Genomic DNA, 26,070 nt, shown 5'->3' with positions numbered 1-26,070 from the left:
AGCACAGCTGTTTCAGCTCCCTTCCCCTCTCTACACAATGTTAAATTGATATTGCAGGTTACATTATCAGAGCAATATGCAACTGGTTCCTAAATGCTGACAGAACATATTATTTTGCTAAAATTATTGGTTCATTCACATTTACAATAATGAATTATACATGTTTATACTTAAGGGTTTTTTCTTGCCATACACAAGTATAAAGTAGTGTGAAATTCAATTACAAATATTAAATCAACATCCCACTTAAACAGATTCCTCTCCTAGCTAGGTTTTGTTTTTGTTTTTTTGCATGATTTTTTTCCCCCAGCAAGTTTTGTATGTGGAGCTGTGTGTGTTCTGGAAAGGTTCAAGCCATGTGCCATTTACCAAATATTACTAAACCCAATTCTCTCAAAGATTTCCATTATCTTTAAACAGTAAAACACAATATTCTGGCACACAGAATATTAAATATTATTAACACAATACACTGCCAGAATTTAATTTCTTTATATATTAAAGTCCTGATTACTAGAACAAAAATTGTTGAGAAAAGACAGGTTCTTACTAGCTGATCCTAGCCTTTGGTGTCATTGTTTCTTAACATGAGCTAAATTATGCTACCCACATCAAATTACAAAGAACCTACATAACAAGAAACATTAACTTCAGTAGAACTACCAGTCTGAGTAGCCCTCCACAAACATGAGCCTCCAGGGCGATGCTGCGGCTAGTAAAGTGACCAAAACGCTGGCTTGCATCCATAGATGCTTCTCAAGCAAATCCCGGGACGTCATTCTCCCCTTGTACTCGGCCTTAGTGAGGCCGCAGCTGGAGTACTGCGTCCAGTTTTGGGCTCCACAATTCAGAAAGGATGTGGAGAAGCTTGGGAGAGTCCAGAGAAGAGCCACGCGCATGATCAGAGGTCAGGGAAGCAGACCCTACGATGACAGGCTGAGAGCCCTGGGGCTCTTTAGCCTGGAAAAGCGCAGGCTCAGGGGTGATCTGATGGCCACCTACAAGTTTATCAGGGGTGACCACCAGTATCTGGGGGAACGTTTGTTCACCAGAGCGCCCCAAGGGATGACGACTAGGTCGAATGGTCATAAACTACTACAAGACCGTTTCAGGCTGGACATAAGGAAGAATTTCTTTACTGTCCGAGCCCCCAAGGTCTGGAACAGCCTGCCACCGGAGGTGGTTCAAGCGCCTTCATTGAACACCTTCAAGATAAAACTGGATGCTTATCTTGCTGGGATCCTATGACCCCAGCTGACTTCCTGCCCTTTGGGCAGGGGGCTGGACTCGATGATCTTCCAAGGTCCCTTCCAGCCCTAATGTCTATGAAATATGAAATCTATGAAATGTATGTAAGGGTATGTCTGTTCAGCATGAGGCAGTACTATGCTGAGCTAATTGGCCTCTGTAAAGAGCAGTGAACTAACATACTTATATTGCTTTTAGATTAGGAGCTAGTGTTTGCAGAGCTGGTGCAGTTTCTCAAATCTGATGCTGCCTTGAACCATATAGAAATACCCTAAGGGCCATATTCTTGGCAACTAATAGGTGGACTAAGTGCAATCCAATTCCACCCTTCTCAAATCTTTGAAGAACCATTAACTCATCATTTTTTGCAACTGCTGTCATCAGAGTCTTAAACCCAAACCACAATAAAAGCACTGAGGTTCTGGGTCCACCCACCTTTTGCATTAACACTTTTTCAGGTGCTCAGGAAAGGTGTATTGGGATCCTATTTAGGTGCCCAGGTGTGTATATAAAGAAGTGCTCTGTGTATGTTTTACAAGTGATGTAATTTAGAGCACTTTTTATAGCACTATAAAGTTGCAGTACTCTTAAATATGACAAGTGCAGTGTTTGGTGGGGGGAGAGGGGGAGCTCTGAGCCCCCCCTGCACTTTCCAAGTGTGCGGTGTGCCTTTTACCTGTGGCATGTCCCTTTCACCCTCCCCCCCCTCTTCACAGGGAATGAGCACTGCAGCTGCCAGGGGGCCAGGCGGCAGCTCACAAAACCCATAGGATACTGGTAGAATCACCAGAAATTTGACCAGTGTAGAGAAATTATTTACAGCGCTGTAGGTTGCTCAAGTACTGTAAAATACAGAGCTTCAAATTTAATATTTAATTTAACAAGGGTTAATTTAAAGTGCTATACCCATTTTAAAGTGCTGTAAAGCTGTGCACTTCTGTTAAGTCACAACAATAAAGTTCTTTAAATGGCAAAAAAAGCAACTTATGTACACTGCCTAAGTCCATGTAGGTGTTTAAGGTGTGGGTGGATACATGTACATTTGAAACCCTATCACATTTCAGAAGGGCAGCAGCTGTTATGCTCTAATTGATATATATGAACCAAGTGAGATTTAAAAGTAGTGAAACCCATTCCAACTTTAACACTGCCTCAAACAGGGTTGGACTCTTTTTGTTAGATTTGAATCATTCTCAGTTCATTCACACACAGCAATTAGAATGTAACAGCTGCTGCCTTTTTGACACCTTTCTCTTTTAAAGCCCTCTAAATGGAAATGGGTCCACACCCTGATAGGTGGAATAGGATCTGGCTGTAAGGGTCTCCACAGTATAAATGTCACTCTTTCCTTAATAGAACCACTCTTATTTGCCAAGGAACTGCCCATGGAAAAGATTTTGCTAGCTTTTATGAATCTTGAAGATATACAGTATTTTTAAACATTTTTCTTTTATTTCAGAGTGCTAGCATTTACAAAGGCTGTCAGCTGAAGAAGAGGTATTGATGATTCAGTTCATGGAAGAACTATCTCCCAATATATTAAGAGGCCAAAATTCAACATCTGTTGGAATCACTGCAGACTCCTAGTCACTTTAATGGGAGATTAATCAAATCTAAGGAATATTCCTGAACACAGAATCATAAAAATGTAGGGCGAATGGGACTTCAAGAGATCAGCTAATCCAACACAATAGACAGAGGCAGGATCAAGTATAACCAGAGCATCCCCAAGAGATATTTGTGTAACCTGCTCTTGAAACTTCTATTCAGAAATTCTAGGCTTTATGGATAGCCTTCAGATGAAGCCAATTTCTTCTTAAGCTTCCCCTGGTGACCACCATCCTTTGGATAATAACCTTTGACATGTTTTATGTGATCTTTCTACAGTCTCTTTTTCAGATTAAAAACAAGTTGAATACCTCTTTCAATCTTTACTCCTCAGTCATGTTTTCTAAGCATTTAATCATTCTTCTCACTATTCTCTAGACTGGGCACATCTACACAAGATGCTACTGTGCAGTGGTTGTTTTGCATTTGTTTAGTACTTGTATAGGAAAGTACTAAATAAATGGGCAGTAACTGAAGTTACTGTACAGTAGGTCGGTGAATGCCTTTTAAGTGTTGCTACAGTGCAGTAGCATCTTAGAACCATTTTTGACATGTGAAGCTATTGTGCAGTAGTATCAGTCTACTGTACAGTCAGCATCTTATGTAGATGTGCCCACTGTGTCTATATCGCTCTTAAATTGCATTTCCTAAAACTGGGTGTAATAAACAAGTTGAGGCCTCAAGCACCAAGCAGAGGGAAATAATTGCATCCTGTGCCTTTCATACAACACTTCTGCTAATACATCCCAGTATGAGATTTGCCTTTCTTGAAATAGCAACATATAGTCTCCGTTTTGTATGTATGCATATTTTTGTAGTTATGCATTTGCTTACTATTTTCTAACTAAAGCACTTTGCACTTGTCTAAATCCCATTTTGTTGATTTTGGACTATTCTCCAAATATCATTTTGAATTCTGGTCCTGTTCTCCTGAGTGCTTGCAATCCCTGCCCAGTCTGGTATCACCCATAAATTTTATACTCTACATTTTATTCCATCATCCAGGTCATTACATTAGTTTTGCAGCTTAGCCTGTCTGATTTTGCTATCCTTTTATATTTATTATTTCAGTTCATGTTGCTAAGTATATACATAGGTATTCTCACTGAAACAAAATCTGACTACTCATGTACATAAGCTCTCAAAAATATCGATGAAGTTCCCACCCATAACTGGATTTAAATGACTTGAGAATGGAAAGCAATTAATTCTTCTTCTCCTTACAGACTGCAGTGTACATCCTTTTCTGTTAATGCTTGACTGACATCAACATTTCTGAGTCTGCCTTTAAATAGCCATAGCCAAGTTACCTAAAAAACCCAGATAACCATCACCAATTCACATAAGTGTGGAAAGACATCTAGAAGCACTGCGAGGTAGCACAACATTTTGATAATTAATTTACTAACACTTACTATGTGTGATTAAGCTATATAAATACTCCCCCACCCAGCCATTATATAGATTTGAACTAATAGGCCTTTATTTTTGTTTTTAATGAAAAAGTTCGAGTGTAACATTACTCCGCCTGATCGAGTTTCTCTTCCAGAAACTTAATAATACCTTAATCCAGTTAAAATTTAATCCATGATATAATTTCACCTTTAAAAACGGAAAATATTTACAAGATAGTAAGATACCAGTTTAGTATGACAAGTAACAAAGTAAATGATAGTAGCACATTAAACAAAATATTGTTTATTCACCATCACCTAAGGCAACATAGGAGTTCTGTGCCTAGTTAACAACAATATTAGATGACCCCACAGTAAAAATTAAGCATAGTTTGTTAAGGGTATGTCAAAACTGCTTTGAAAGTCAGTAGAAACCTAGTGAAGGTTGTATGTTTACTTGCACTTCTACAATGGAATAAGTACAAAAATAAAACTTCAGGTGTTAACAACGCTTACACCCTTTTTAGAACCAACATCTGTAAGGCTTATGGACTGACTTTCTCAGGCTAATTTCTCAGGTGTAACATTCTCACAAAACAGCAGTGTGACTGTACCATGAACTATGCTTACTGGCTTTTAGGGTTTGAATTTAGTTTAAAAAAAAATTAGAACCTGTGAAAAAACACTAGATAACAGTCCTTAAATCCCCTTCATATCCATAGAAAGGGTGTAGATTAGGGAACTAGGCTTCTTACACAACATCACACCACCACCTGAAAACTTACTCAGAAGATGATATCTAGGGGGCAACGGATTAGTTCTGGACCTTTCAATTGAAACTAGCAGCTCGAGTTCAAATTGTAATGGTGATTTTGTTATATTTTCAGACATGAATGGAAAACCAAGTAGATGTTAACAATTTATTTCACAAAACTCAACAGCCAAGCAGTAGCAACTTTCAGTCCTCCTCAACATCAGCTGGTTTGCTTGGTGATCTAGAAGTTAAAGGTTCTGTACGCCATAACAAGTTCCCTGAGACACATCCTAAAACTATGTTAGGATGTATGTGCAGTAGCTTAATCCACTATTATGACCTTTTTATCTGCATTTGGTATTGAAAGTAGTTGGCTAATGGTCAGAAAAAAATGCATGATTAGTTATGTCAAAAATATCATAGATTGAATATTTGTGTGCCAAAAAGTTATGTAAATGAGCAAATTCACCGATTATGGGGTTACTCACAAGTGCAAGAACTACAGTATAAGTTGTCCCAATTTATAGATATTGTCGCGTCGGGGTAGAGCTTAATGTGCTGGTAAAAAGTGTAAGAGTTGATTTATTTTTCCATGTATACCTTACCCAAGCAAAACATTTGTAGCACAAAAACAAATACAGAGTCAAAAATGCAGTAAATCAAATTTAAAGACAGAATATAAAGCTGAGCTCCTCCAATAAGGGCAAGCCAATCTTCATTCTCTTTTGATATGATGTTATTAGGCAAACTATCTGTGTATATTTTAATTTGAACATCTATTTACCATTGAAATAAATACATGTAACAAGTAAACATAATTACTACAAACATTCATGTCAACACCAAATGGTGTAAGTGTGGAAAATTGTGGAAAAAAAAGTGGCAAAAAAGTGTGGAAAATTGTACATCTGATTATACAAAAAGCAGGCACATGTTTAGATTCACATTCACACAGTTTACCCTATGGACCACCTTCGTACTCCAAATAGTCAAACGAACTGCATAGACTGCAATTTTTGTATATATGCCTTCAAAGTATTAACTTAAGAGCTTATTATGGAAACATAGTATGTAAACAGATTATGGAACAGAACAGCAAAATGATCTGAATCATTTCTATAATTATTTGAAGTACTTAAAGACCTAGAGATGTAGATCAAATTTAAACTCCCCTTTATTTAAAAATTCTACAGTAAAGCATTTAGATCTTGTGAAAGCCTAAAATCTTTGCAAATGCCAGGTACTCTGTATTAATATTGGAAATAAGTAAAAGAAGAAGTTAAATATTTACTCTGTAGAGGTGCATACCAATATCCAATACCTTAAATAAAAAAAGGTCTAGATAGTTAAGGCATGCAGGGAGGGGTTGGTTTTTTTTTAAATAGTTTTCAGCAGAAATTCCCACAAATCTGCAGAAGTCCCAAATCCAATATTGCTGCAAATTTTACAAAAATATAAGAAACTGGAAATTCATATTGGTAGATTTTTATGTGAATAACTGAAGTTCAGTGATGATTCAAGAAAGAGCATGATGCAAACTATAGTTCTTGTAACAAGCGTTGTCACCATATCATTGAAAGCCATATTACAAGCTGCCTACAAGGCAGTATAATGAAGATCACTGTAGTTGTTTTTGATTTATATGCAAAAAAAAACAAACAACTCACCAAAACCCCCCCCCCAAAAAATCAAAGGATGTATATCCTCTGGTTATTTTATCTGTAATGTACAGTTGAATTTCAACAGGTTTATTATATCAAAGGTGATAGAAAAGTTGGTTAAAATCAGGGAAATTAGTGTTAATATTACACAGCTTCTAGAAAGGAATTCCTGCAAGACATTTACGTAGTTAATGAGGTTAAAAAGGGGAAAATGGCATATTAGAGATTAAAATTTTAGTTGATAGCCATTCATGAAATTCAACAGATACGGTTCAGTTCTTCCAACTGCAACTATCTGTATTTTTCCAAATTATGATATAAAAAATTAGTAGTCTTAAGTATACTTTGCTACTGTCACTATATGGAAATGCTTGAAATTTCCATAGTAAATATGTCAGCACATGCCTGAGTTTTGTGAAAGCCTGAAAAATTCACAGGTCTGAGGTAGCAGACTTACTTAAAAGATTAAAAGGTGTTGGTGGGTACTTAAAATTTAAATATTCTTTAATTACAGCACTACTCAGAACATTTAAGAAAGGAAAAAGTATATTAACAAGATCCATCTCAGCATTTCCCAAAGTGCTGGAGGGAAAGGAAGAAGCAGGAGTGAATAGACAGGAGGCAGTAAAAGATGTATAAATGAAAAAGTGCATGCCTTTAATACCATAGGGCAGAGGTTCTCAAACTGTGGTCCACGAGCTTCATTCACATGGTCTGCAGAAAGGTTGTGGAACAATTGAAAATATCTGTACTTGTGAGGTAAGACTACTGATATTAAAATATGAGTTGTTTGCTTTGATTTGTAGAGAAAAAAAAAATTTATTAAGTGGTCTGCCCAGATCCTCAGCAATTTTCAAGTGGTTTGCAAAAAAAAAAAAAAAAAAAAAAATGTTGAGAACCACTGCCACAGGGTATATTTAACAAGTATAATAATTAGCTCTGGTTTCTGAAGGGGAGCTCAGTTTTCAAATGAATGACACTGTAGTAAATGAATTACACTGTAAGAATAATGGAAGATTGTGGAAGTATAATGGAAGAACTTAGTATTACTCCCTTGATTTTTCAGGTGAGAAAACCTGATATAGGGAGAATATGTGACTTGCTCAAAACTATATGGTGAATCTATGTCAAATGTAGTATTATGACTAAAAAAATTGGTACCTTCCAGTCCAATGTCAGGGGTGATTATGCCTTGAATAGGCTGTTGGACAAGGTGACCTCCTGCGGTCCTTCCAGCCCTACTTTTCTTTGATTCTAATCCACTAGATTATGCTAAAGAAGTTACAGAAACTCATCAGGTTCTATTTTTTTAATAATTTAAGCAGCCCCCTAAATAATTAGTTTGAAGTGCTGGTACATAGTGCTTCAAAGTTATGTAAGGTAGGAGTTTCATTTTAGATACTCTCAAGTCCAATATACTGGTATATTTTAGGTCTTCATTTACCCAAGTGCAGCTCACTCTTCTAGAAAAAAATAGAAATTGGGAAGAAGGTCTGAAGAATTCTAACTAAAGAAAGGCTTGCATAAACTTCCTCTAGTCAGAGTTTACCAGTTACAGAATAATATTTTTTCTCGTGCTCCAAAAAAAATGCAAACAAGCAAACAGCAGCAGCAACACACACACACGCACACACAGATGTGTATGTAGACCTATAGATTTATCTCAGGTTTATTTATAAGATTTATAAGATTTGCCTCTAAAAAAAAAAAAAAAGAGAAATGTAGTAAAAAGAGAAATTGGGAATGAAAGCAGAGGTTATCTACCTTAGGTTTTTCTAGATACCTTGGGTATCTTCCTCAAGGGTGGGTGAATGTGTATATGTATATTGACTCATGTGTGTATAATATATATGTGTGTGTGTGTGTGTGTGTGTGTGTGTGTACACATATACATATGTGTACACACACACGACTATATACATGTATGTGTGTATACACACACACACACACACACACACACACACACACACACACACACACTCACCCTTGAAGAAGATAGCCAAGGTATCTAAAAAACCCTAAGATAACCTCTGCTTTTCCCCCCCCCCAATTTCTCTTTTTACTACTTTTCTCTCTTTGCTTTTAGAGGCATTACTCCTGCTTTTCAGTGTGTTGAAACCCATGTGTTTAGTAACAAGAGAGACTATTTTTACAAGGAAAAAAATGCAATTTCTGTTCCATAGTAAGTCAGAACAATTCAACCAACACCGTGCAATGGTGATGAGAGGCGAGTTGAGCCGTTTATAATCACTTCGTGCCCTGGGCAGCTCAAATCTCAATCTTGCACACGAGAAAGTCAAGGTGCTTCTCCCAGAGTGCTTTCCGTGCCCCCCCCCCCCCCCACCCCGCAGCACTTGGCACCAGAAGCGTGCGAGCTGCTCGCGTTCAGCACCTGGGACAGCGCCCGAGCCTCGCGCTCAGTTCATTGCAGTGCGGGGCGGCTCCAGCCTCCCTCCCCGCCCCCCGCCTCCTGAGCAGCCAGCCCCTATCAAAACGCCCGGTGCCCCGTTGGCACCGCCGAGCCTTTCTAGCCTTTGCTGCCCTCTGGATTACAACCCGACAGGAGGCAAGTACCAGCGGCAGGCCAAGACTAAAACACTCCCCCGAGGCCATAAAGTTTGCGGCCAGACACAACGACTACGTGCAACATTTGCCTTACCTCCATCCTTCCACCTACAAAACTGCCCCTGCCAGCCATCCGCCCCTGGGTGACTGACAGCGGGCCCACCAGGCTTTCGAGGAGGTGGGTTAACGTAAGAGGTGGATTCTGGCTGCACGGGTCTTGGCCAGCTACTCCACTGCAGGATCTTGCAAGCCCGCAGCTCCCAACATGGCACTGGCCCAAGCGCTTCCTGCCCCGGGCTCTGGGGATGGTCCCCAACCAAGTTCCAGCAGCCAAGCCAAGATCCAGCCCCTTCCCCTTCTCCTTGCCAGCCTGCACCCCGCCACCAGCGAGCACCCCGCAACCCCGGCTCCAAGCCTCCCACGGCAGAAGACTCCAAGGACTCACCATGTTGACTTCGGACACCATGTCGATGCTGGCGATGTCGATGTTCATGCCAACGCAGACGGGGGGACCTGGGGAGGCGGAGGAGGAGAAGCCATCACCTCCTGCCCATCGCTGCTTCCCCGCAGCATCGCTGCTCCGCGGGGAGGGACCTCTCCCACGCCTCCTCCGGCACCCGGGGGAGCCGGGACACCCCCCGCCCTGCCTCCCCGGGGCACCTCACCTCCAAAATCCGGGCGGAGGCGGATGTCGTAGCCTTTCAGCAATTTATCCACAGTTTCTTTCACGAAGGACATGTTGCCGGGATCGTTCACGCTGTGGAGGAGGAAGGGGGGCAGAGAAGAGGCCATGAGGTGCTGGGCCGGCTGGGCACCCCCTCGCCTCCCCAGCCCGGCCAACCCCAGCGGCCCCTACCTCTGGGCGCAGCACACCACGGCCACCAGCACGGGAGCGGAGAAGAGCCCGAAGATCCTGCCTCCCGCGAAGCCCCACATCCCTCCCCGCTCCCTGCCGCCGCCGCAGCTCCGGCTTAGCCTGAGCTCCGCCGAGGAGGGAGGGAGCGAGGGAGGAGGCGGAGGCGCCCGTGCTCCCCGCCACCCACCGTCCCCTGCCGCCCCCACGCCGGGCCGCAGAGCCCCCGCAGCCCCCGGAGGGAGCCCCCCTCCGCCGGAGCCCGGCTGCCAGCTCCCCCGCCTGCCCGCTGCCTCCTCCTGGCGAGCGGCAGGCCGGGCTCCGGGCAGTCCCGGGGGAGCGGGGCGGAGCGGCGCCTCCCCCTAGGCGGGTCGACGGCCGAGGCGCTGGGGCCGGCGCCACAGGTGCTGCTGCCCCAGCGCGGGGGGCCAGCCCAGCGCTCCCCCCGCCAGCTGCTGCCCGCCTCCCTCCGCCAACGCAGCCCCTGAAGCCCAGAGCTCCCACCCCTGAGGGGCCCTGCGGCTCCCTCCCGCTCTCACTCAGCGCTCAAGGGAGCCCCGAGGCGAGGCCGGGAGCCTCAAGGCCCCCCCAAAGGCCCGAGGGCAACCTGGATGGCTCAGGCAGGGCTGGTTAGATAGGGCAGGGCTTGCCTGGGGCAGGGGGTTGGGCTGGAGCAGTGGGTCCTAACTTTTTTGGTACTTGGACCCATTTATAATTATCGACCCAGTGCCCCTCACTCCTGGCCCACGGCCCCCAGCCCCCAAGTGTGTGGGGCAGGGGGAAGGGGGTGTGGAGAGGGAAGCTCTGCCAGCCTGCGAGGGAAAAGCCATGGCTTTTCTCCTTTAAAGGAGAATCCATTTTTAAAGTTTGGTCGGGACCCTTTCATATATTGTTGCAACTTTCAGGTCGTGACCTACAAGTTAAGAAATGTTGGACTAGATGACCTCTGGAGGTGCCATACAGCCCTGCTTCTCTAAGAGTAGGGATGCCCCACCCCCCCAAGTAGCTAGAGCCCCATTTTTCTAAATGGGTTCACTAAAGTTTAGGCACCCAGCTTGAGGCCTCTCTGGAGTTACCTGTCAGTGCTGGGTGCCTGGCACCTTGCTTCCCCAAGAGGGGAGTGTCTACAGGTTCGTTAATGTGCATTACATTTAGTGAGGTACTAGAAAAAGGTGCATACGCCTATTTTATGCTCATTAGTGAAAGTGCACAGTTTTTTGTGACACTAAAATAAGTAAATGAGCATTAAAACACATGTGTAGACATGCCCTAGAAGGTCTGAGAACATGTCCATGTTTCATTTGACCTCACATTTGTGGTGCTGGCACCCCCAGGGGAATGTGGAGTCACTGCATCACAGTATTCTCAAGTTTTGCACAAGGGTGAAACATTAAAGAAGACTGAAAGAATCCAGCTTGTAAAACCACAGAGACAGGGGGTCGTGATCTGTGGGATAGAACCCAACTCTGTAGTCTTTGCAGTAAATGGCAAAAAGCCTATTCATTCAAAGACAAGCATACACAGAGCTACAGTTTTCAATACAAAGTAAAACCGAAAGGTCATTATAAGGAGCTTTGTGGGTAGGTCAATCCAGTACCTAGTGCGTCCTAGGGTCTGACCCACCTGCTGGCTCCCTCTGACCCCATCTCACCTCCAGTCTCTCATCTGCCTTGCCTTTGGTTTTTTTGTTTTGTTTATTGAGAAGGCAGTCCCTGGGCTGAGATAATCTCCTATGGTCCCTTTATCTGTCAGTTCTGTTCTTGCTGATAGATCCAACTCATGCTTGTGGGGGGCTGTGCTTCCCTCAAGCCTCCAAGCACATATTAGGGTCTAGTCATCCTAGCCTTGGCCCTTTTTCTGTGACTGAGCCCTCAGTCCTGGTATGAGACCTCAGCTCCCGGGCCTCATCTCTGATTTCGCTGCAGCCCCTCCTGGGGCTCCAGTTTCAATCCTACAGCTTCAGCCTCCTCAGGTTGGATCTAGCTCCTGTCCCTGATAGTGGGAATGCCTCCCAGGCACCCTACCCATGGCCTCCTCCTCCTCTATAGCCACAAACCAAAAAACCCCCAACCTAACTGGTCCTAACACAAATAAAAACCCCTTCCCAAGCCCCAGATACCTCTCCTGGGTTGGCTTGACTCCACACGGCAACCAGTTGTTTCTGGGAGCTCCATTTCCTGTACGCACAGGGCCACACTACTCATTCCCTAACTAGAGGCTGGGCTTATATGCCCAAGCCCAGCCTCCTTCAGTCATGTGACCCTGTCTCCTGCTCTCCTCCCAAAGTTCAGGTGCTGTTAATTCTGCAATCAGAAACCTGTCCTTTTCCAGCCTCTGGCTCCTTTCTCCTAGGCAGCTCACACCCACTGCTGCTTTGCTCTCAGGCCCCCTGCAGCCTACCTCTGGTTATACTCCCCTCCTTCCTAGTAATAGAGGCAGGGGTTCTCTGTTACAATCATAAAACCAATCTTGGCAAAACTCACAGATTATGTCTATACCACTCTGTACCTTTCTCTAGAGCACAGCTCTTGAACATGCTCTACCCACCCACTCCCATTTTCACTTTGCAAGAGCCAAACCCAGAAATAAGATAGTGAAGCTGCCTTGATGACTTCTGTCTCCCACCCTTCCCTGAACCTGCAACAGAGACAGAGACCGGGAGACCACTGGCTGTGTTTCCTATGCACAGAAAGGGACTGGGCCTGAGTGGGTGGTGTGTGCTTGAGACTGGTGCTCCCTAGAGCACTTTGGAGTCATGTAGACACCCACAGTTTTATCAGCTCTCTTGATTTCATTGTAAATATTCTGAAATTTGATGTTTCATCATTGATTCTCAATTTCTATAATAATAGGTTTATGTGAAAATATTGGCTTTCATGAAAAAAAAATAAAGTATCTATGTCTTGTGCTTGTAGAGGAAAACTTGCAAATTTGATCTGAAGCATAGCTCAAGGGATAAAAAGCAAATGGTACCCAAAAAGGACCCAAATATTATTTTTAAAATGCTCAAGATTTTTGAGGCCTGACTCATGACTTTTGAACATTTAGCTCTGGCATTACTGAACCATTGTCCCTGGCTAGGCTGTAAGGAGAACATGAAGGTTGGAGAAACCTAAAAGCTGAAAGGACCTATTAAGAAACACTGAAAGAACATTCTTTATGAACAAGTTAATGTGGTATAAGAATATATTTAAACATTAATAACTTTTCTTTAATAGATAGTCTATTTTATAATAGGAATAAAATACTTTAGAGGATACAGTACTTTTGATTAATGCCCTGTTCAGGTGCTTAGGAAATGTGTATGAAATGTAAATGAATCAACACTCCTGCAGAGTCTGTCATACTTTATTACTTAATTAAAGTACTTCTTCTCTTACCTGACCTAATAGGGTAACTAGTTCCATTTATTTGTTGATAGCTTTAAACATAGTCCAAGGGGAGGACATGTGCCAGGAAACTGTAAGGAGATATAGAACATTTGCTCTCTTGGACCCAGCTTTCAATCAGGCTTAGTAGTTACTTTTAGTCATTGCAGATGTTCAATGGACTATATGACAGGTGGACTAGATGTACAGAAAGGCCTCTCGGGCTGGATCCTTTTTGGTTCAAGAGCCACCTATATTTTGGTGTTTAAAATATAAGTACCTCAGCCCTAGAAAATGATCCAGTTTGCCCATTCAGAGACTGGAGAGAGTCAAGGGCATCCACAGAATGATTCCAAAAGCCTAGTCATGCCTAGATGTAGACTTTAGTGGGTGTCTGAACTCTTACCCCTCCTGGAAGCTTAAGCCCTTGTCTCAAGCTGTACATTAGGCACCTATTGCTTGCTTACAGTACACTACATCTAGTCCTGTTTGGAGGGATGGCACCCAACTGACTGATGGAGCCCAGTGGTTTGAGCAATTATGCAGTAGGTGGCCTAGTTCTAGATCTTCTTCAATGGGGGAAATTCATACCCACATCTTCTGCTTTTCAAGAAACAGCCTAGGTTTCTACCCCTACAATTGAAGTTGGGTAATGGGGAAAGCAAGAATTCAAGAGGCATGGGGTATATGGTTTGAGCACTTACCTAGTGAGAGTCCTAGTTCTAGATCCTCTTCAGCCTGTGAAATTCATATCTACATCATTCTGTGGATCCTTCTGTCTCTGAACTGGCCCTACTGGATCCAGATTGATCTTGATTGGGCCCACAGACTGGCTTTGCACACTGAATCCAGTCCCTAGGGCCAGTCTAGCCTGGGCCATTTGCATGCACCACATGACCTGGATGAATTTGATACCCCGATATCCCTGGACTAGAGCAGCCAGAGGCATAATGTGATGCTGAGTGACCTGGGCACAGTGACATATGGGTCAGGCAGCATTACTGCACTGCCCTCAGTACAGCAGTGGCTGATCCAGCATCGCAGCTGCTTCTATTCATTTGCCCACTCCCTAGAGTTGGCAGCCAGGGCTGATGACCCAGTTGCTACCCTACCCCCCTGCTTCATTATGCTGAGAGCAGTAGTTTCCTTTTCCCATTTGATGCTGCTACAGTTTGCCTATATCCTGTCTTTGGGCTACAGGGAGGTATATTCCTTTACTTAAGATTCTCACCTTAAACCCTGTCCTGGGGCTAGGGTGCTTAGCCTCACACACTTTCTTTCACAAAGCAAGCAAGGGTCAGTCCATCCTTTCAAAATATGGGGAAGGGAGCCTGTGCCTTTTTATTTGTTAGCTTCATGGATAACAGAGCCTGGATTCACTTCCTTCCTCTGAGCAAATTCAAAAGTATATCACCTATCTCCCAGGAGCTCTCCGTAACCACCAAACTATAGGCTATTTTGGGTGAGGCTCTTAATGCTTCCTGTTGAAGTTGTTCCACTCTGCATGAAGTAATTAAATATTCATTGGACCAGAGTGAGAACGAAAGAGTTAGCGTAGCTCTCTGGCCTATACTTAGGACATTTACTGGAGAGGTGGCAAAAATGAGTTCCAGTGCCTGCTCCAATAAAGGTTTATAGATTTTTTATTAACCTGTTATTAGATAAAATACATAAACATCCTTTGTTGCATAGATAGGTGAATACATCTAACCACCACTATGCTAGAAAGGCATGTTCATTCTTGATCATTTTCTCTCTGACTCAATGAATATTTAATTCCTTGCAAAGTGGAACAGCTTCAAGATGAGAGACTGAGTCAGGCTTCTCCATCCCTGCATCCAAAGAGCCTGTAGCTCGATGGTCAGGGCACTCTTATGGAGATTTTGAATCCCTTCAGGTAAAGAAAGGAATTTGGCTTAAGTCTCCTACATCCTGGGTGAAAACACTAACCTTTGAACTATTGGACAAATATATATATTGCAATGACCTTTTTCTGTTTTGTGTGGAGCTCTGAGAATGATTACTGAATCAGGCCTCTCAGATATTGTAAGTGAAAGAATGTCCCGTTTGTGGATTCTAAAAGGTTTAGACAGAAAAAAAATGCGAAGTAGCTATGACTGAGGCATTTCCCATCTGATTCTGATCAAAAAGCCAAGAACAGAAAGAGTTCTTTTCTTCCAGATGTTATGATTGCTCCACTACAATTGATAAAGTCCCCTGGGAAATGGCTATGCCAAATGTGAGGAGTCAAACCTCTAGTATGGAGAATCGATTGGCTGATGGCCATTAGATGTGAAGCAGCCCTCTGGGCCAATTGATGATTTGATGGAACATGTTATCTCCATTCTAATGATACATAAGAGGGTAGATTTTTTTTTGAGAGCAGAACATGATGGCTGGATGAGAATTCCAGCTTTCTGATCCATACCACAAGTAACATGTTTAACAACTCTGGGAATGGTGACAAAAGAGGAAACAATGGGACAATTACTATTCTAGGAGCCAGTTAATACAATGGAGAGACATTCTGACAACTTATGCATTCTCTGCAAGAGTTCTATCAGTCACCAAGGTTATAAAAGGTGTACTGGCTATAGATTTAGGAAAGAAGGACTCTTCTATACCTTTCCATGTAGGGATGCCAGTATTGGCTGTCTTGGACTGATAACCAAGGGTGAGTAGGCATGGCTCAGTTTTCATGTTAAGTCCAAACCGCCTGTCAGATAATTTTCACTTGATTTTCTCTTTCTTTAGTGAACTAGTCATTGTGGCTGATTTTTATGAAGATTCCTTCTTATCTTCAGAAACAAAATGAGCTCAAAGGATTCAGAAACTCAAAACTAAGGCAGGCAAGAGCCAGAGGAGGAGCTGAAGAATCACTGCTAAAAGTGAAGCAGCATCTTTTGAGATATAAGGAATATTAATCTTACTAGGCTGAGAATTATGCTATCACTTGCATTCTCTGCCTCGCAGCAATTTTAACAACCTGCTGATTTATGCTGCTGAGAAAATGTAATTAATAGAGTTAGTTGGAATTTTGTTTCCTTGAGATAAATTTCAGATTTTTTTTTAAAAAATTGATTTTTTTTTTGGCTGAAAAGCAAATGTTTGATTCACTTTTGGGTTTTGGCCAAAAAAAAAAAAAACTTCCAAATTGATCTAGTAGATACCCATATACGAAGTATGCTGAACATATACACTGAAGTCACAGAAAAGTGAGCCAGATCCATCCTGCTTCAGCTGCAATACTTCCTAGGCATTTAGACACAAATCTTATTTCACCTTTAAGGTGCCTGAAGGCTACTTAAGTAGTTTCTTGGTACCTAAGTCACTAACTGTGGTCCCCTATCCCTCCTGAATTCTATGAAAGCTAAAAAAGCTCTGTACACTTCACTAGATGTTTAGACAAGAAGGTGGCAACCTACAGCCCACGAAAGGATTGGTTCTGGCCTGCGATGTTCCAATCTGGTCCATATTTTACTAAGAGTGAGCTGATATCTAGTCATTTGATCTGACCTGCATTTTGCTAATGGTGCAGGTCCAGCCTAGCCCAACCTGCTTTTCCTCACCGCGGCTTCTGCTCAATGCTCTTCTCAGAGTGGCAGGGGTGGGGGTTGGCAGCCTGCATTGCCAACCCTGGCCTAGATTAAGGCTACTATACATGCTGAGGAGTGATTCAGTACAGACATCTAGACTTTTATAGACTTCTCAGGGAATAAATAAGAGAGAGTATGAATCAGTATCCCACTGGTAAAGGCACTCAGCTGGGAAGGGGAAAATCTTGGGTTCCAGTGCCTGCTAACAGGATTATTTACGCATTTTACATTACACAGTCATTAAATAACATGAATAGCCTGCTGGACAGAAGGTGAGGGTGTCCTTCTCTACTGTTGGTGTGTCAGATAGGCATCTTTTCCGCATGAGTACCAGTAAGAGACCCTAGTGAGTGGGAGCAGACTACAACATGACTTGACAGAAGTTGTTAAGCTGTCCATATGTCTACCCATTGACAGAATGGGAGACCTAGTTATCACAAGTGGAATACAGTCAGGTTTTCTGGAGTATGAAGCAAATTAAGTCAATGGTCCCTTAAAGGCAAACCAGGATTTGGGTACTAGATTTTTTGGCACCTACATTGTAGTTTGAAATGATCTCTAGGGGTACTGACAGAAGTGAAAAAAAAGACCCAAAACAGTGTTTTACCATAAGAGGAAGCACTTTAGTTTGATCCAGCTCCCTAGCATCTGTATAGATTGAGTGCATCAGCAGGGCTTTTTGGCGCTTTTATCTAACAGCTGATTCAATCAGCTATTAGATAAAAGCACAAAAAAAAAAGCCCTGCTAAAACACCTGATCTATACAGATGTTGAGTGAACCGAGTCAAAATAACATGATGCTTCTGGGCATGCGCTGCACTCAGTGCGAGGATGTGCTGGGCTGAAAGTAAAGTGCTGTTTGGTTTTTTTCACATCTGTAAGTAGTTTAGATGTCTAAACTTAAGCTATGTACACTCAGAAGCAATTCAGATTAACCACTTAGGCATCTGTTTTAGTTCTTTGGTGATCAGTGGGGGAAATGTCAAAAGTCTACTTAATGCCCAAATTCCTTAGGCAGGAATGAAACTATTTGACATGAGAGCATGGCTGCATCTCATCATGAAAAAATTATGCCAGAAGAAGAGGGGCTGCTGCCTACCAGCCTAGTAGTTAGAGCCCTCACTCTGTGAGACCTTGGTTCTAAGCCCACTTCTCCAGGAAGGGCCATAAACCCACATCTCCCTTTTCCTCTGTATGAGGTTGGTGCCCTAGTCTCCACCTCTCATGATGAAGTTGACCTACTATGTGCCAAAGGTCCAAGATTCATGAAGCCAGAAGAAAAACAAGAAAGAGGGAGTATGGCCATGTAACCCAGGTAGGATCTTACTGTCTGTGAAGGGTGGAAGTTCTTGGTTGCTGACAAAACTGTTTATAATTTTTACATTAGACAGTCATTGGTTAAAGAACAGGATTAATACCTGTGGCAGAGGCCAGAACCCACAGATCACCATTCTTAGGAGAGTGCCTTGTTTTTATTATTTATAATTATTTTAGGGATTTTATTATTTCAGTGGGGTCACGTGGAGAGTAAGTTATTAATGCCAGTAGGGGGGTAAAATCTGATCCTTACTAAGATTCTTGACCCAAATTGTTTATTTTTTAATGACTGGAAGAAAAATCATTTCCTTAGCTTCAAGAAGACTGGGCTAGAAAATGCATTATCTGAATAGATTTTAAACAGTATTCCTGCAACCTGACTCCCATTTCTTATATGGGAAAAGTTCTGAATTATGCAGAATATGAGTCAGACATCCAAATAAAAATCCATTGACAATTTGGCAGAGGTGGATATGGTCAGGGCTCTTTATAACCCACATTTTTTCATTATAAAGATTAATGGTTATGCACTCAAATAACATAAATACATTAAAGAAGCTTTTGGTGCCTTGTAAGTACTATTCTTAAAGACACTGTCCTGAGGAAAACACTGTCTGTATTGGGAGAAAAAACCAAGAGATTGATGAAGTTGGAATGGCCGCTATATTCATTGAACTGAGAGAAGAATAAAGGAGTTTCTGTAAAAAGATGCTCATTTATGAGACTTTTAGTTTCAATTCCTTTCCCAAGAACCCTAATATTCTTTACAATGAGCATTAATAATAAATAAAAAATAGCAGTATTTATTTTATATTACAAAAAGTCAGATAAAAGTATAGCAACTTTGCTTATTTTTCCAATAGCAGTATGAATATCATTTGTATTTATGACTTATAATAATTATATTTATTCTTTATAATATTTTTAAAGTAGTGAGTGAGCAGAGGTCCAAGAAATTGTAAGACATTGTACAAAGACAAAGTAAAGCTGAAGAGGATAAGAGTGGTCTGGGTTTTTTATTATTATTATTCAAGTTATGTATACCTGAATGAAAGGTCAAGTCAAGATAACTGGTAAATCTAATTTTAAAAGTATTTTCTGGATAAGATCTACCTAATATACTCAATGAAGTATGCTGACTTCTTTGTCAACATTTCCTTTTGAGTCTTGATAATGACAAACCTCTTAAAACACACAAACATAACCTCAAGACAACGCCAGCCAAAAACTTGAAATGATTTGTTGTCAGTCTTGATATGGTAAGGCTAATAAAAGGTCTGATTACAGTAATACAGAGTAATAAAAGAAAATGTTGCTAGAAAAGAAAGTGGAAGTTTGCTATAACTTCTTGCTGTCCTTTAGACAGTTTATTATGTATGCCAAAGTATGGTTTTAATAGATAGCAGAACAGAAAGAATGAGATTGTAGACGACACCTTTTGATATCTGAAGAGTGAGGAAGGTTGCTTGTATACAGTACCTATCTACAACCTCACACTGCTCAGGCACATTCCCTGCTGAAGTGTTGCTTAATGGTGTTTTGGGATATCAAGAACAGGGACAGTGTATAGGCAGACCATACTCAAACTCTCATTTTGCCCAGACATGTCCCTGATTGGCAATTTTCTTCCTTCCAAGAATGCTAATAGAATTTTTGCTGCTTTCTGAGTGTGATAGGGGAAAGAGCATGACAGCCAAAAATAAAGCCTATAACATTTATATTATGGCTCATGAGCCAAATACTTCTCTGGTTTAAGTCTACTGAAATCTGTGAAATTATATCTAGGATGAAGTTAGTTATATAAATTAATGTTATAATATATACCATATGTGATTACACTTAACAAGTATAATTATTGTTAGGCAGATACTGAGTGATATGCATACGGATTTGAAATATTTGTCATTATAATCTTACTTTAAAGCACATTATGTGGCTCAGAATATGTATTCAGCTTTCCAGGTATGTGCTCATGAACATTATTAGCTTTTTAAAGAGGCCAGTCCTCCATTTTGAGAGCATAATTACAATTAAAAAGTATTTTTCATTAGACTTACCTTGTGTCATAAAGTGCATACAATTTTTTGTTCTCTTCAACTGCATTCCTAAGAAGAGACAAGAGAGAACATGATTTAAGTATTCTATAAAGGAAATATAAAATATAAAACAGAGTTTTAAACTTAGAGGATCTTCAAACTACCGTTATAGAATTGTGACATGAAAATTGGTAACTGTAAGCTTTCTTGTCCAACTTCTGTTAGGATAAGGGTGTAAACCTCTGGAAACAGGCTAATTAGATTATACATTATGGAATTTGTTAAAAAGGTAAAAAAGAAAAGTCAGTGCATTTGTGGAAGATAAAATTCTAAGATGTCTGCAATAAGGTACTCCCCTTTTTAGAATAACATTTACAATGGGTTTTATGGTTTGCTTGTAGTTCACAAAAATTAAGAAAAATATTCCAAATCAATCTGAAATAAACATTTGTTTTGTTCTGGTTTTTTGGGTTTTTTTGGTGAGGTAAAAAGTCAAAATAATTCATTTTATCAAATTTTATCAAAATAATTTCATTTTACATCAAATGTTTGTTCAGCGCCCCCAAAATGTACTTTTCAGTTTTTTAACCTTCTATTTGTTAAAAACAGAGTACATTTCTAATTGAAAAATCAGAAAAGGGTTGTTGTGGTTTTTGTGATTTATTATTGGGGGGAAGGGGTGAAGGTTGTTGAAATAATCCTAAATTTGCAAAATATTTATGGTTGACTCAAATCTGCATTTCTGATTAAAAAACAAAAAACAAAACCTTAGCCAGCTCATTTCTGCTGCACAATAGAAGAGAATACCCAATGCACTGTGCGGTCATGGAATCCGTGCCAAACTTCCAGTGACTTGAAAAGGAGCAAAAGCAGGCCCAGGCAGCACTGCCAGAACTTTGTTGATAATTCTGGCATAAAAAAAAAATTTTAGCAAAGGACTCTCTGAGTACGGATAGATAAACAAAGTATACCTAATTAAAAGTATGTGTATGGCAGTGTAATGATGAATGGGTGAACAGGGTATGAGTCCTGGGTGCTGCCAGGGGGCGGGGCAGTAGGGGGCACTGGAATGGAGATACATGGATGCCTTATCTTCCTCTCTCCCATCCTGTTCCTCTTCCCCTTACATACACTCACACCCTGCACTTTTCCTGCTGCTGTAGAGAGGAGCACTGCAATATTGCCCAGGGTGCAGTACTGGTCAATTCCACCTCTAGTATGTGATGGTGAAGGCTTACTATGAATCTGCTGCTCTGCGGTAACTTTTTCACGTACCCACACATATACCACAGTATGCGGAAGCTAATTCCAAGGAAATTTAGGCCTATTTCATTCAGGCATGGGCAGATCTAGGATTTTGAAAAAGGTGGTGCAGATGGCATGGTACATTACAACATATAACACAATACACATTTTTCTCCAGTTAAAAACAAACTAGAAGCTTTACTAATACCTAGAGGTAAGGCCTAAGGCTATATTATTCAGTTTTAAGATTGAAACAGAACCTCCCCCCCTGCCCTGACTTTATTGGAATGCGTGTTAATGTGCTAAATCATATATTATGTCTAAAAAACACAACCAACTAGGCAAAAATAATCAAAAGATGTTACGTCTTTAGTCTTGCTGTCCTTAGAAATAAGTATATATCTTTTTCAGACAAGGTTGTTTCGGTAGATGTGATATCTTTTATTAGACTAACTAAATAGTTGGTAAAAATGTTCCTTGCAAACTTTCAGGTACAAACACCCTTCTTCAGGCATAGAGAGCCTCTGCTGATGTTTTGAGTTCTCCAAGGTAGAAAAGAAGCCAAATTACAACATGTGGGTCTTTGAAAATACATAAATAAAACCAAACCAAGCCTTCCTGAGCATCTTGACAGTGCATCCAGTGTTTCACTGAAAGTTATTTCTATACCTGAGTAAACATTTCCACACTTGAGTTAATGTTTTTACCTAGAGTTGTGAAACAGGAGCTATATTACCAGGAGCAGCTGATAGCAGAGTTGCAGAAGAAAGGATAGCTTGATTAGTGGAACCATTAAAGACCATGAAAAAGAAAAGAGGACACATTAACACCTGTGCACTGAAGAGTTTAGAAGGAATCTGGTAGATTATAAGAAGCCATGAAGTTAAAACAGTACTTATAGATTCATAGATTCATAGATGTTAGGGTCGGAAGGGACCTCAATAGATCATCGAGTCCGACCCCCTGCATAGGCAGGAAAGAGTGCTGGGTTTAGATGACCCCAGCTAGATGCCTATCTAACCTCCTTTTGAAGACCCCCAGGGTAGGGGAGAGCACCACCTCCCTTGGGAGCCCATTCCAGACCTTGGCCGCTCTAACTGTGAAGAAGTTCTTCCTAATGTCCAATCTAAATCTGCTCTCTGCTAGCTTGTGGCCATTGTTTCTTGTAACCGCCAGGGGCACCTTGGTGAGTAAAGCCTCACCAATTCCCTTCTGTGCCCCCGTGATGAACTTATAGGCAGCCACAAGGTCGCCTCTCAGCCTTCTCTTGCGGAGGCTGAAGAGGTCCAGGTGCCCTAGTCTCTCCTCATAGGGCTTGGTCTGCAAGCCCTTAACCATACGAGTGGCCCTTCTCTGGACCCTCTCCAGGTTATCCACATCCCTCTTGAAGTGCGGCGCCCAGAATTGCACGCAGTATTCCAACTGCGGTCTGACCAGCGCCCGATAGAGGGGAAGTATCACCTCCTTGGTTCTGTTCATCATGCATCTGCTTATGCATGATAAAGTGTCATTAGCTTTCCTGATGACTTTGTCACACTGATGACTCATGTTCATCTTGCAGTCCACTAGGACTCCAAGATCCCTTTCCGCTTCCGTGCCTCCAAGCAGGTCATTTCCTAGGCAGTAGGTATGCTGGACATTTTTCCTCCCTAGGTGCAGCATTTTGCATTTCTCCTTGTTGAACTGCATTCTATTGTTTTCCTCCCATATGTCCAACCTGTCCAGGTCTGCTTGTAGTTGTTCCCTGCCTTCCGGTGTGTCCACTTCTCCCCAGTTTTGTGTCATCCGCAAACTTGGACAGAGTATACTTCACTCCCTCGTCCAAGTCGCTGATGAAGACATTGAAGAGTATTGGTCCAAGGACCCAGCCCTGCGGGACCCCACTGCCCACACCATTCCAGGTTGATACCAACCCATTCACTACGACTCTCTGGATATGACCCTCTAGCCAATTCGCCACCCACCAGACTGTGTAGTGATCTAAGTCACAGCCTCTTAACTTGTTCACCAGTATGGGGTGGGATACTGTATCGAAGGCCTTCCTGAAGTCTAAATAAATGACATCAACCCCTACTCCTGCATCCAGGTGTTTTGTAACCTGGTCATAGAAAGAGACTAGATTAGTCAGGCATGATCTACCTGCTACGAACCCGTGCTGGTTTCCCCAAAGCATAATTTTTCCTGCCAGGCTCTTGCAAATGTGAGCCTTGATAATGTTTTCAAAGACTTTGCCAAGGATGGAGGTGAGACTGACTGGCCTATAGTTGCCTGGGTCCTCCCTCCTCTTCTTGAAAATGGGGACCACATTGGCCCTTTTCCAGTCCTCCGGGACCTGGCCCATGTGCCATGAGCGTTCAAATATTCCCGCCAGTGGCTGCGCAATGATGTCAGCCAGTGCCTACAGTACCCTCAGATGGAGCTCATCCGGGCCTGCCAACTTGAACGCATCCAGTTCCTCCAAGTGCCTCTGCACCATCTCAGGGTCTATGCTTGGTAGTCTGGCATCTTGCTGCTGCCTCTCTACAATCCCAGTGAGAGACTTGTCTTGCCCCTCGCTTAGGAACACTGAGGCAAAGAACTCATTGAGGAGTTCAGCCTTGTCCCCCCTGCCTGTCACCAATTGATTATGCCCATCTAGTAGGGGTCCTATTCCACCCTGGGCCTTCCTTTTACTCCCTATATATCTAAGAAAAAATTTTTTGTTATCTTTTACTAGGGATGCCATCCTCAGCTCCATGGTAACTTTGGCCTGTCTAACTGCCTCCCTACAAGCGTGAGCAGAGGAGGTATACTCCTCTTTAGTAATCTCTCCCCGTTTCCACCTTTTATATGCCCCCCTTTTAGCCCATAGACTGCTCTGGATTTCTCTGATCAGCCAAGGAAGCCTCTTGGCCCCTTTCCCCTTTTTTCCCCACATCGGAATCGTCTCCCTCTGTGCCCAAAGGATCGTTTCCTTAAGGTACAGCCACCCTTCCTGGGCTCCCAACTCTTTAAAACTCTTACTCTGCAGTGCGTCCTTGACTAAACGCCTGAGTTCATTGAAGTCAGCTTTCCTAAAGTCTAGCACTTTCACCCTACTAGTTACCTTACCCACTCGACGTCTTATGGTGAATTCTATTATTTGGTGATCACTGTCCCCCAGGTGACCACCGATCTGTAGGTCTCCTACCATGTCATCCCCCGTTGCCAATACCAGGTCCAGTAAGGCATTCCCCCTAGTGGGACCATGTACCTCCTGCGTCAGCTGGAGGTCCTGTACACAGGATAGGAACCTGCGTGAACGGTGGGACTTTGCTGTCAGTCTCCCAGAAGTTGTCTCCCAGCAGATGTTTGGGTAGTTTAGGTCCCCCATACTTCTTGAATAGAAATGCTGCTGCTGCTGCCACTACCGCTGCTAGGTAGCTTGCTTAAACTCTGGATGGAGCAGGAATTAAAGGGTGGGTGTGACTGCACCACTGCACCCCTCCCGTACGCTACCCCCCAGATCTATTACCCACATTCAGGGTTAAGTTGCCCTGGCTAAGCTTCCCCCTTCCTAAGAAAAGATATATGAAACAAGTATTGCAGAACAGATGATGCATGGCACACCTCCTCACTTTTACTTGATATAATTTGTTCATTTGCCTATAACATGAGGAGGCATAATAAGTGTGGGAAGCACACTCCAATAATTAGAGATTAATATTTATCCTAAAATGTAATTTATTTGCTATGTGCATTACTCCAAATATTTGTCTATATTGGGCCATTCAGAAAAATAACAGAACATCAACTACAGTTGTGAAGTCAATGCACATAGACTAAAGAGTACTGAACCTCACATGCATTGGAAGTCTGAGGCTTATTTTACTGTCCCTGCACCAAGGATGGTTCTTCATTTTACATTGAACTGTCACTGGATAACATTTATAAACAGTTTTTGGAGTAGGACTGGGACCTAGGTCTCTACTCTACTATTTGGGTGCTCTAATAACTAAGTGAAAGAGACACGTTTACCTTCTCTTTCCGTATTGCTTCACGAGCTATGCATTCCCTTCAGCTCACTGGCTCAGGATTATGGGAGGGGTGGAGAGCGCCTCACAGCCCAATCTATGTAAAAGCTTGCTGTTTGAGGCACTCTCCTGGAAGAGAGGAGAGGGAGAGAGTGAGCAAGCACAGGATGTGATTTTTAACCCTTTTTGACACAGGAGGGATTTGAATTAATCTCTTCAGCATGTACAATGATCATTGTATAAAAAGGGTGGGGGAAGAAGTATTGTATACAAGAGAAGCACCATAACAAAAGATGGTAGAAAACTTGAGAAGGAGGATAATAACATCACAAATGTGCCAGGAAAACAACTAAGCAAATAACAGCATTATGATTGCAGCTAAAAAAGGAAAGACTCCAATACAATCTTTTAAATGGCTAGCTTTAGAACATAG

The 26,070-nt window shown here is 42.2% G+C and overlaps 1 protein-coding gene across 2 annotated transcripts in view; it reads right to left on the bottom strand.

Moving 5' to 3' along the window:
- The window catches only part of GABRB3 (gamma-aminobutyric acid type A receptor subunit beta3), a 196,777-nt gene extending 184,509 nt beyond the window's left edge, over positions 1–12,268 (bottom strand). Inside the window, exons 1-3 of one of the 2 annotated variants that reach the window (XM_059720968.1) lie at positions 12,203–12,268; positions 9,896–9,987; positions 9,676–9,743 (exon numbers count right to left, since the gene is read on the bottom strand). In XM_059720968.1, the coding sequence (XP_059576951.1) occupies positions 9,676–9,743; positions 9,896–9,968 (141 nt within the window). In that variant the 5' untranslated portion in view covers positions 9,969–9,987; positions 12,203–12,268. Of the gene's footprint in view, positions 1–9,675; positions 9,744–9,895; positions 9,988–10,086; positions 10,254–12,202 lie in introns of those variants that run through there. The other variant, XM_006266946.3, reaches the window with a different exon arrangement.
- Positions 12,269–26,070: the final 13,802 nt, after the last annotated feature.

This window comes from Alligator mississippiensis, chromosome 1, assembly GCF_030867095.1.
Source record: "Alligator mississippiensis isolate rAllMis1 chromosome 1, rAllMis1, whole genome shotgun sequence".
Taxonomy (NCBI): Eukaryota; Metazoa; Chordata; order Crocodylia; family Alligatoridae; genus Alligator; species Alligator mississippiensis.
Note: the sequence above shows the minus strand (reverse complement) of the source record. Positions and strands in the feature narration are given on the sequence as shown.